Source organism: Phocoena phocoena, chromosome 15 (genome assembly GCF_963924675.1).
Source record: "Phocoena phocoena chromosome 15, mPhoPho1.1, whole genome shotgun sequence".
Lineage (NCBI taxonomy): Eukaryota > Metazoa > Chordata > Mammalia > Artiodactyla > Phocoenidae > Phocoena > Phocoena phocoena.
Genome location: NC_089233.1, coordinates 86,754,972 through 86,767,137, shown reverse-complemented (window position 1 = coordinate 86,767,137; position 12,166 = coordinate 86,754,972). Strand labels below are relative to the sequence as shown.

General features: G+C 57.7%; 1 protein-coding gene across 1 annotated transcript in view; it reads left to right on the top strand.

Moving 5' to 3' along the window:
- Positions 1–10,952, top strand: part of DIDO1 (death inducer-obliterator 1) — a 29,652-nt gene extending 18,700 nt beyond the window's left edge. Inside the window, exons 13-14 of the mRNA XM_065893325.1 lie at positions 586–781; positions 7,906–10,952. Of these exons, the coding sequence (XP_065749397.1) occupies positions 586–781; positions 7,906–10,952 (3,243 nt within the window). The remainder of the gene's footprint in view (positions 1–585; positions 782–7,905) is intronic.
- The last annotated feature ends 1,214 nt before the right edge of the window (positions 10,953–12,166 follow it).

Sequence of the window (12,166 nt, the reverse complement as noted above, 5' to 3'; positions counted from 1 at the left end):
TTAGAAATACAGACGCTCTGTCCCTTCTTGTCTGAGCTGATGGAGCAGAGGTGGGGGAGGCGGCTGGGCTGGAGTCTGACCCCCTGAAATGCCGCCGCAGCTGTGTGTCTGCGTGTGCAGTGCTCTTTGGGGGAGGGGCTCTTGTTTTCACTGGGGTCACAGAAGGGTTACAACCCTGGTCTAGTTCAGCCCTCCCGTTTCGGAGCTGCGGGCAGCTCATCACACGCTTAGTGGTCACTTAGCTCTGTGTCAGACACTGCCCCAGACTGGCCCTGCACACAGAATACCCCATCAGTACGAGAGCCCCAGGAGGTGGGCTCTGTGTTGAGGACAGTGGGGCTAAGTAGTTTTAAAGCGGTTCCTCCGAAACCAAGATCAAACCCAGCAGTCTTGAGACTCGGGCCTGTGTCCTCTTCACTAGCTCGTTGTTCTGATGTGTTGGGCAGCAGGGATGTGACAGTCAGAATCAGAGCTGGTTGCTTCTCTCCTCGCTTCCCTCCTGCTTTTGGGGCTGAGGTGCAAGGTGAAGCGGCTGCCTTTCCGAGAGGCCGCAGGTCAATGCTCCCCGCCCTCTGTTTGTTGCAGGAGCTGTGTCTGATCCGCTTCCACCCCGCGACGGAGGAGGAGGAGGTGGCCTACATCTCTCTGTACTCCTATTTCAGCAGCCGCGGCCGCTTCGGCGTCGTGGCAAACAACAGTAGGCACGTCAAAGACCTCTACCTGATCCCGCTGAGCGCCGCGGACCCTGTGCCCTCCAAACTCCTGCCCTTTGAGGGACCAGGTAGGCCCCAGCCTTCTGCCCACACGTCCCCACCACGCCCTGCGGAGTCAGTCCCAGCGAGCTGTGTGCCTCACCCAGACCCGGCCTTTGGCAGCAGAACTTGGGAGCAGGGGTGAAGTAGCGTCGAGCTATGGGACTTCCTGGATAGTGGAGGGTGGCACCGGAGGTCCCCTGAGGAAGGTGTGAATTGTCTTAGAAAAGTCCTGTGAAGAGGGACAAACCTGTCCGGAGCCCGCCCGCCTCGTGTGAGCAGGGTGTTGGTGGCAGGAGCTGGGCAGTGCCGGGAGGGCGGGGCCTGGGCCTGGCCTGCGGGCTTGCCTCCTTGCAGGCGTCAGGCCAAGCCTCTTCGCTACAGGCATTCGTTTTGAGGAGAAACGAGAAATAGCGTTGAGACAGGAACTAGTTCTAGAAATAGTCACTTTGAAATCTGCTGCTCGAGTTCTTATCTTTGGCAGACCACTTTCTGTTCACTCATTGCTTAGAAAGTGCTGCTCCTAAAGAATTACTTACAGGCTGACCAGAAAGCAAGTTCAGGCTTGTCAAGGGAGCTAAGGGTGATTCCAAGGGGGACGTGGTCTCTGGGGACCCAACTCGTCTTAACCCTGAGAAGTTGATGGGACTTAAGTCTCGCAGAAAGATGCCTAAATGGGAGTCTCGCCTTGGCCGTGACGCCCCCAAAAATGGCTAAGCCTAGAAGATGCTGAGTGTAACCCGCGGTCAGCGCTCTTGAAGCACTTGCTTCTACAGGCGGTGGCTACGCCCGCGCCCGGTGCCTCCGTGTCCATGGCCAGCGCCCCAGCGGCTCTGCGGCTGGGCCCAGCGTCCTGGTCGGTCCCCGTGACCACAGGGCTCGTGTTCCCTGACATAACACACGGAACTGTCTCAGTGCCAAACACGCTAGAAGCCACGCTCTCCGGGGGGCTGTCCCACTCCTCGTGCTACAGCGGTGCCGCCTGATGGGCAGCAGGGAGGGCCGTGGCCGAGGTTCTTGGCGGGCAGCTCCTGGGGTGCTGGCTGGCTCCCTGGACGCCGTGTTCCTGACGCAGCGGTGACGGTGGTGAAGCCGACTTCCCGATACCATGAGGAGCCTCCGGTCAGTCACAAGGGCGGAAGCCTGTGCGGGGCCTAGTGTGAGCGTAGATCCTGTGACATGTACACTCTGCGTGTCTGTAGCAGCGGGACCTGGGAGGTGACAAAGCCCTGTTTCACCCGTGTTGGAGCCCCTCTCACGGCTCCACCTGCAGAGCCTGCGGTGGGGTCTTGCCTGACTCCGTCCCGGTGCACCTTGTCACACGAGCAGGGGGGCTGCCAGGTTCGGGGCCACAGACAGACCCTGAGTGGGGCAGAGGTGGTTGAGGTCAGGCGTGGTGAGGAGGCAGGGGCGCGGGGGCCACCGAGGGGAGCCCCAGTTGGAGCCGCGGCGGGAGCTGGTGCAGTGCTGGGTTGGGGCCTGGCTGGCAGAGGGAGGGGGCCGCGCTGGGTGTTCTGGGGTGACACGGGGACAAGGAAGGCTGGGCAGGGTGCTCATCTCATCTGCTAAGTGACCACACTTGATGACCAGCGGAGTGGACATCACTCCTCCACCTGCATTCCCAAGGCTGTCACTTCCTGAAGGGGATGCTCAAAGGCCTGCGGGTTTTCATCCACAATAGAGAACGAAGGTTTCATTAAAATCAAGTAGGAAGAGGGATTTTGGAAACGTGATTGTATGGGAAATTTTACCATAAACTTTTAAAGACTTTTAATCGAAGAGCTTCTAAATCTCAGCTCGCTCGATTTAGTATGTATATTTTTAATTCTCCTGCTACCTTTGTTTGACGTTAACATCTGTGTGTGTTCTGCACACCTGCGCATCAGCCAGACTCCCTTGGCCCCAGAGGCCACGTTCCCTGCCTGACCTGCTTCGCACGTTTGTAGCGTGACTTGGCGCTCCCTGGGTACAGACGTCCATGTGTCCCAGGCTCGTGTTGTGTGTGTGCGTGTGTGTTTGGAAGGTGGGCCGGGGGTGTTCCTCCTGTCTCTGCACAGCATCCTTTGACGGCACGGGTCCAGTCTGAGGGGCTGCCGTGTCCGTCGATGGAGCAGCCAGTGGGCTTGAGCACATGCTGCCTGGCAGCGCTGGCCCCGCACCCTGAGGGGAGCACCCTTGACCCCCCGTGTCAGCCCCGCAGCAGGGAGCGCCCGCACTGCCCAGGGTTGTCACTGCCTGAGGTCGCAGGGCCGGTAAGCGTGGAGTCAGGGTCTGACCCGGCCGCATCTCCATCCCAAGGCCTCGGTGGGGCACAGGCCTCCCACTTCGGGCAGCCCGCCAGTGGGCGGGCCTCTTGGAGGAGGAGGGCAGGCCTGTGGGGGTGGAGAGTGCCTGACTCGGCACGTCCGTCTCTGGACTTGGGAGCCCCGTAGATTTTGACAGTATGGCTCACTTGAGAAGCAGGTGAGGACACGAGGTGTTGAATCCATGTGCGGAGCCGGGGAGGCCTGCGCGGCCTGCTCGTGGTCAGCGTCCTCTCCGCCCCACGCTTGGATGGTGGACACGGGGTGGTCTCCACGCAGAACCCACAGCCCAGTCCCTGCACGGCAACAGAGCCCATCCGAGCCCAGTCTGCCTCCAGGGCCTTTTGTCCTCCCGGGCTCCCTCGACTTGTCCCAGAGGCGCCAGGCTGTCGCCACGTCACACAGCCTGGAGGACGGCTGGGAGGCCCGCGTCCCTCTGAGCCAGCGGACAGTCCTTCCACTGTGGACACGGCTCAGCTCAGTCCCACGCACACTGACGGGGCTCCACCCCTGGGGACTCGGGTCTCAGCTGGTCCGCGCGTCTAGGGGCTTTATTCACAGAAGGAAGACCAGTCAGATGGGATGCTGGGCCTAGGCCAGGGCGCCCGGCCCTCCCGAGGGGGTGGGGGGGGCGCCTGTCGAGGGCCCTCAGGCATCTAAGGTGTGGACCACCCTGAGCAGAGGACAGGAACCTGCCTTCCGAGGCATTGCAGGGCGAGGGCCATTCTCTAGCAGGCTGGCTCCATCCGTGGTGTCTGCCTTCTGTCCTCACGCTTAACTGCTTCCTAAATTAGCAGACCGTTTCCGTGACTCGCAATATTGTCAGGTAAGCACGTTTTCAGTTTCTGCGTGCATAGCTGTGTACGGATGCTGTAATCAAAGGCAAAATCGTGCTGAATGGAAAGTGCTTTTCTCTCCTTTGAAATCAATAAAAATATTTCATGGAAACTGGTCATTGTTTGTCTGAATTTGAACCATTTGGTAGCTCTTGGTGCCCATCCAGGTGCACCGTGACGGAGGACTGTCTCCACCTTACTTTGCCTCAGCCGACGCCAGTGTGCTTCTGGCTGTGCAGGTGGCGGTGCTGTGCTGGGGGCGCCTGGACACGGGCGGGCAGACGGATGGACGGCGCTCTCCTCACTGGGACGCGGAGCCCTGGCTTTGCACAGGTCTTAGGGACCCAAGAGTGGGAGCGGGCGAAGTCTGCATGGGAGCCGAGTGTGGCGGGCGGGCAGCTGCTTCTCCCTGTATTTGCTGGGTCTCTGCCCAAGTCCTCTTTGAGGACGGTTGCTGCTAACTCCAGCACAGTTTCTGTTCCCGCAGGTGTGGACGTTTTGTCTTGTCGGAATCAGACCATAAGAAGGTGTTCACTTTAAATACTGAATAGTGGAGCATTCCAGGTAGATTTAGGGGTAAAAGCCTCATTTGATAGCTGGACAGCTTTCATCTGGTTTATTAATTAAAACTAAACCTTGTCCCCCCCCGCTGTGCCACGTCCAAGGTGCATGGGGGCTGCTTCCCCCGCGGCCCTGTTGCTGACACACCTGGGCACAGATCCTGGTTTGGGTCTTGGCTCAGGAAATCCACACACACCTTTTCAGCTGTCCCTCGTCCCTGGGTTTGTCCACTTCTCTCCCTGTATGGGTGGTCTGGGGCTGACCCTTTCACCGTGAAGACTCGGGGACCTACATGCAGCTAAGAAGGCTTGTTTCATCCACACCGGACATTGTGGACACGTTTCTCCCGCCATTTGGAGGGGGTCGGGCAGGGGTGCCGACACCCCGGTGCTCAGTCTGATCGGTACCCCTTGTCTGGAAATGATAGTTCAGTGGCCTCCCACCTAGTTCTCATCTGCTTGATGAGTCATAAGCCTCACCACTACCCTCAAAGGGAGGTCGGTAAGTAAGCACCCCGCTTGTAACCATGGGACAGAGGCCCTGTGCGGAGCCGGGGAGGCGCCCCGGGCCCCCAGCGGGAGCCCTGTCTCTGCACACAGCCAGCGGGGCGCCCTTTCCTCTCCGGGGCTCACACTCAACAGTGGGTGCGCCCACAGGGGACTCAGGCAGAAAATGGGGCCTACAGGGGAAAGCTGCCCCTGCCACCACCCCAGTGGTAGTAGCCCTTTGTGTCCAGCGTGCCCTTGCCAGGCGCCTGTCGTGAGGGTGCGGAGCGGGGTGGAGCCACACGTGCCCTCACCTCCCTGACGGTCACTGCCGAGGCCCCGGTAGCACAGTGAATCATATTCTTCCACGAGTGAGTCATCTCCACGGTGCTAGTTACATTTCAAGTCTCCATGCAGCCATAACGTGCACAGGTGAAGCAGATAAGGTTTGACTGCTTCAGAAACAGCCCAATTTAAATGTAAAATCCTGGGGAAGATTAGTGGGGAAATTCAAAACTAACACTCCTCCAACTCGAGCTGTATTGGATCGCTTACGGTTGTGTGTAGATGAAGCAGTCGAGAGCTGAAAGCATTTAAAAGCACTAGCTGCTTCGTTAGGCGCCGGCCTCCAGGGAGTTAACTGTTTTCGAAACAAATGTAAACGTTAAGTGATTTAATCATAACTGCACCTGTGACGCCTGTGACCACAAAGGGTGGAGTCTAGAGAATTTTGCCAAGTGTGGGATATATCATTTTTGTTAGGAAGCACATAAAGCTGTTGCAAGTTGTAGGGCTGGCACACTCCCCGAGGACAGGACCCCACCTCCCTGGATTTAACGCTGTGACTTAGCCTCCCCACACAGCGTCTTTGACCTGAAACGCGATTCATGCCGCAGGCCCTGGTGTTGGCACCTTAGAGGTTTAGCTCTTCAGAGGTAGCATAGCCCGTCTGCACTGAGGACAGAGGACAGTCGTGGGCCCTGGGCTGCTGAGAGGACGCCCCTGGCCGGGGCTCCCCAGCCCTCCCCACCCCCGCCCACGTGGCCGAGCGCATTCCTCCTCTGCTGCTGCTCACAGAGCTGGCCGAGGCTCCAGCTTGTGGCTCGGCTGGGGACCTGCTCTGCCAGCTCTGGGGCCGTGTCAGTGACAGTCGGTCCAGAAAGGGCCACGAGAGCCAGTTGAGCTATTGACTGTGCCCCAAACTGGATATTAGTGAACTGTAAATTATTCAGTAAGTGGCTGTTATAGTGAGTGAGAGATTTACTATTTTAAGTTAAAATAATTCACTTTCATTAGAAAGCAAACTTGATAGAGTATCTTCCACATCTGAGCAGAACCATCTGGATGCCATGCTCAGTGCAGTGGGCCTGGCCTTCCTGTCTCCACGCCCTCCTTTGCCCAGCTCCTCCTTCCCCTGAGTCACCAGTGTCATCAGAAGGGCAGGCAGAGGACATTCTGGAAGAAGCCGTTCCTCTTAGCACGAGTGGGTGTCTTCATGGGCACCTCAGCCCTTGAATGTCAGCCTGTGAAACGAGGCGCTGAACACAGTGCAGAGGGGGGCTGGCAGTACCTCGCCGATCCATGCGGATGCTGGGCCAGCCCAGCTCACTCTGGCATGCCGGGTCTTCCTCCTCGGGGGCGGGGTGGGACATCCGCCACCCTCTCGCTCGGCATGTCGACCCCACCTCTCTTGGAATTTAGGAAGGGTGACAGGCGCTCAGAGCTACACAGTGGGTGTCCAGAGACAACTATTGGATCTGTGATCAGCTTAAAATCACAGGAAGAATAGGAAAAACGTGCTGATTTTCTTTTTTAGTGATTAAACAAAAACTATATAGCACGAATATCTTTTACACAATAGTGATTCATGTGTAAATTGAGTTTATACAATTTGATTAATTTTAAATATGCTGTTGAAACAAAATTTTGGTCCCGTGTTTATCATTTCTCCCTAACTTACCAATCTGTGACTCGGGCTTTTCTGTTTCCCTGTTGGTGTTCCAGGTTTGTTATTAGTGTGAGGGTGGAGGAGCCGTACAGAGACAGTAGCATCCCTGGGACAGTGCACCACGATCCACAATGTTTGGACAAAGATTTTTTTAAGAAATAATTATTTTTTAAGAACTGTGCAATGTTCTGAAATTCCCAGCGTGTTCTCCACGTGGTCTGTCCTTTGTTGCCCCTGTCCGGACACCGTTGGGCTTTAAGCCGCACGTCTTGTGTTGACAGAGACCTGAGCGTTCGGCAGCTTTTGATAAGTTACTGGTCGTTGAACGTCTTTCTAAACCTGCAAGAACATTTGTTTTAGGCATTTTGGTCAGCGTCACTTTTCCCGTCGATTGTAATTCTGACACCAGTGACTGATGAACTTACCGAATGGTGTGTGCTGTATCGATCAGTATAATCTTGTCGATCATTGTAATTGAGTTGTAGAATTGGTCCTTAATTGAACCTTTCATGTTAGTATGAATAGCTTAATTTACATATTGCAGCTCATAAGTTAAAGTCGAAAGGGGGTGCTGCCTTCCTGATTTGTAGCAAGAGTCAAATAAAGGAACACAGCTAAGGGTTCGTTTAGAAAACATCCTGGTACGTACCGGCTTCATTCCCAGTAGGTGGACGGCCTGGAGTGTGTGCGTGCTGGCCTTCCCCACCTCCCCCAGCACGCCTCTACCCTAGCGTTGTGTATAATTGAAAATCTGTAATAATTTTAGCACTGGGCGAATGCGCGTGTGCATTGGGCCCTTGGTTTTGTGGTTTGTGGGCCCGTCAGGCCGGGCAGGTGCACGGTGCAGTCTGCATCTTTTTGCAGCTGGTCTTCAAACACTTGGTTCTGTTTTGCCACAGAATTTCCTCCTCCTCCCTCTGGAAACCATCCCCCCGCTGCCCTTTACACCCAGAGTTTACCCCTGAAGGACAAAAGCTACAATTCGATTCTAAAATTTGCACAACTGTTTTGTTTTTTTAGGTCTTGAGTCACCGCGTCCAAACATAATCCTGGGGTTAGTAATCTGTCAAAAAATAAAGCGTCCTTCAAATGCCGGCGAATTAGACAAGACAGAGGAGAAGCGGCCCCGTACTCAGACACAAGAAGAAATGGATCCCGTCCACCCCAGAGTGCCAGCAGCCCTGCTCCCTGAGAAGAAGCCGCCCAAGTACCCGCTGTGCCCAGGGGACGCGGCTGTCAGCACCACACCCCCGGGGTCTCCCCCACCCCCACCCCCTCCTCCAGAAGCACCAGGCGCGCCGGCCTCGTCTTCCGTGTTACAGATATTGTCGTCGCTCAAACCAGGAGCCACGAACACTGTCACAGCATCACCCGCGTCAGTGACGGTGGCCGCTTCCTCTGTCACTTCCTCTTCTTCAAAAACAGCTTCGCCCCTAGAACATATCCTGCAGACTCTCTTTGGGAAGAAGAAGGCGTTTGACCCCCCCACCAAAGAGCCTGCCGAGTCGGCCCCAGCCCCCCACCAGGACTCGAGAGCCAAAGCCGGCGGCGGGCTGCCGGCAGCACCTCTGCTGGACCCAATTGTCCAGCAGTTTGGTCAGTTCTCAAAAGACAGAGCTCTGGAGGAGGAGGAAGACGACAGGCCGTATGACCCCGAGGAAGAGTACGGGCCTGAGAGAGCCTTCGACACTCAGCTTGGAGACCGCGGGCGACGCCAGGACGCAGAGAAGGCCGCGGAGGCAGCCGAGCGGGAGGAGGTGGCCTATGACCCGGAGGACGAGACAATCCTCGAAGAAGCCAAAGTGACCGTCGACGACCTGCCCACCAGAATGTGTGTGGACGCGCACGGCGGGCCAGGCCTGCCGGCGCCCTCCTTGGCCGAGCAGCAGCAGATGATAGAGGAGCTCACGAAGCAGATCGAGGAGCAGCAGAGGCAGGTGGAGGAGCAGGAGGAGGCGCTCAGGCAGCAGAGGGCGGCCGTCGGGGCCTCCATGGCCCACTTCTCCGTGTCGGATGCGCTCATGTCGCCGCCGCCCAAGGCTGCGCTCCTGCCGCCGGAGCCGCAGGCTGCGGCCAAGCCGGCCGCGCCCCCCGCTGGCAGCCAGGCTCCGGGCCCGAGCGCCGAGGCGCGGCCGAGCCGGGACCCCCGGCAGGCCCGGCGGTTGGCCGCGGAGAGCAACGAGAGCGAGGCCGCCCCGAGGCCCCCGCTGGCCAGAGAAGCGCCCGGAGGGGCCGCTGCCGGCCCGGGGCCACTCCCGGCCCAGGAGGAGCCAGAGTCAGCCCCTCCACCGTGGGCTCCGGGCGAAGAGGCCCCACCGCCGGCCAAGCAGGACGGCCCTCTGCGCGAGCCCGTGGAAAGCCCGGGGCCCGAGGGCGCAGCCGGCGGGGACGGCGTGGCCAGGCCTGCCCGGAAGGTGCTGCTGCCCACGCCGCCGGGTGCCTCCTTCCAGCCTCTCTTCCCTTCGCAGCATGAGGGCCAGACCTTCCACCCTCCCGGAGGAAGGGATCCTTTCTCGGGTCCAGGGTACTCTCAGGAAAAACCTCTGGGCTCTTGCCAGTACGAGGATCAGAGAAATGCTCAGTTTCCCGAAAAAAGTGACTCCCTGGTAGCTGAAACCGAAGGAGACAGAGAGCCACAGCCCAGGCCAGGTGAGGGGGCCGGCACGTTCCCTGCCGCAGCACAGAAAGGGGGGCCTCCACCCCAGTTCCAAGGCCAGCGGGAGCCTGCACCGCGTGCTTTCGGGATGTCGGGCCTTCACGGCCCCAATTACACAGGCCCACGGGGGCCAGTCCCTCCGTTCTCGGAAGAGAATTCTAATAACGACGGGCCGAGAGGGGGGCCTCCACCAGCCAGATTCGGGCCCCAAAAGGGGCCCATCCCTTCCTTGTTCTCAGGGCCACATGGGCCACCTCCCTATGGGGACGGGAGGGGCCCATCCCCTTCCCACCTGGGCGGGCCCAGGGGAGCAGGGCCACCTCCGTTTGAAGACCGCAAGGACCCCCACGGGGAGAAGAGGGAGTTCCCGGAGGCCCCTTACGGTGAGGCCTCGGGCCCCCCTGGCCAGTGCGAGGGGCCCGAGCAGGCCCCGTTCCTGGGAAACAGGGGCGCCGCGCCTTTCCAGTTCGGGGGCCAGAGGAGGCCTCTGCTGTCGCAGTTTAAAGGACCCCGAGGTGGCCCTCCTCCCTCTCAGTTCGGAGGTCAGAGAGGCCCCCCCGCCGGCCACTTTGTGGGCCCGAGGGGGCCGCACCCTGGGCAGTTTGAAGGCCCCAGGGGCCAAGCCCCTGGATTCGTGCCGGGACCCAGGGGGATGCAGCCTCAGCAGTTCGAGGAGCAGAGGGTCCACTCACCGCCCAGGTTCACCGGCCAGAGGGCACCGGCGCCCTTGCCCTTTGGGGGGCCCCGGGGGGCCGCTCCCTTCCCCGAGAAGAGCGAGTCGGCGCCTCCACGCTTCCACTTCCAGGGCCCGGCCGCCCCCGGACCCAAGCCGGCGCCCCGGCCACTGCTGGAGCTGCCCAGCCACCCGCCTGCGCCACCCGGCGCGCCGGCCCCAGGCCCCGAGGCCGAATTCCGCGAGGGCAGGGGCCACGAGTACAGAGGCCCAGGCTTCGAGGGGCGGCCCCGGGACAAGGCCCCGGAGGAGCCCGAGGCCCCGCCGCCCGACAGCCGCCCGGGCCGGGCCCTCGAGGACCGCCGGCGCGAGCGGGAGCGTGGGAAGCCCTGGGAGCGGGAACGCGGCCGGACCTGGAGCCGCGAGCGGGACTGGGACCGAGGCCGCGAGTGGGACCGACACCGCGACAAGGACGCTGGCCGCGAGTGGGACCGGGGCCGCGAGCGCAACGCGGGCAGGGACAAGGGGCGCGAGTGGGACCGGGCCCGAGAGCGGAGCCGCAACCGCGACCGCGACCGCGACCGCAGACGTGACCGGGAGAGGTCCCGCAGCAGGGACCGCGACCGCGACAAGGCCCGCGAGCGGGAGCGCCGCAGGGACCGTAGTCGGAGCCCGGAGCGACCCCGGGACCCCAAGGCCGAGGCCCCGCGGGCTGCCGCCCCCACCGCCCAGACCTAGGGCCGCCCGTGAAGCCGCGCTCACGTGCTGATAAGCAGGTGGTCTTGGAAAGAGCTGGGTGCTCATGCACAGGACAGAACCTTCTGGACTTGAGAAATTACTGTAATTTTGTGTATGATGGTTTCTTACAAAATTTCACACCTTTACAATTCTGATGCTTTTTAAATAAAAACAAAAAACTAAGAACTCTTTAACATTTCCATTTAAATGTACTGAAATGGGAAAGTACCTACAAAAGCATATTGCTTTTTCAGATTATAAAGTTATCTTTTCTAATAACTTGACTATTGTAAATTTTAAGGGAGTTTAGTGGACCTCAGAGCCATACCTTTCCTGACATCTCATCTGTGATACCTGTTTCCAGAAGCTGACTTCACAGGGTTTCGGGGGCAGGCGGCCACGTGTTTCTGTGCATGGCTGTGTCAGCTCGTCTCTGGAATGTTGAGAAACACCAGACTTAACTACAGGTGCATCTTTCTCTTGTCATGAAGAAATTTGAATTACAAATTCCAACCAGGAAACAAAAACACATTTCTTTGTTTTGCTCAGTGTTTAGGTATCCCCTTACATGTTCCCCCCACCCCCAAACATGATTAAAAGCAACATCTGAATAGAAATTGTGGAATTTTAAATAACAATTTATTTTAAAAGGTTTAAATTTTACCAGCCTAAAGAAAGTGAGAAAATAAAGCAATTAAGTGTACTTTAAAAGGCAGGGCGGGTGGAGGGAGTAGGTTTCTTTGATTTGAATAATCAGGAACGTTTTGTTTGTTGAACTTTACCATCTGAGCGGTTCTCTGTCCCGGGAAAAGTGCACTCGCTCCGCACTGTGATACATACTTGTGGCAAATCTCAACGTTTGTCATTGAAATGGAACAATATTTGTGTAAAGCCTGAGATGAAAATAGTGATATTAGCTTAAGAACTACAAACTAGAAAGCTTTTCACTGTGAGACACAGTATACTGCTTCTCGTCATGTATTTTCCAAGTACTTCTGAAGTGCGAAAGAGAAAAAACTTGCTAATTTATTTGACTGTACAAATAAACTTTGATAATTTTTTTATATTTTCATAAACTTACTTTTGCAAATATAAAATTAGAGAATTTCATTTGTTCTTTGGAGTCTGTTCCATTGTACGTCACTACAGATTTTTCACTTTCTAGCACAAACGTTTAAGTTATGAGAACACCGAGAACTTAGCAATTTGGAGTG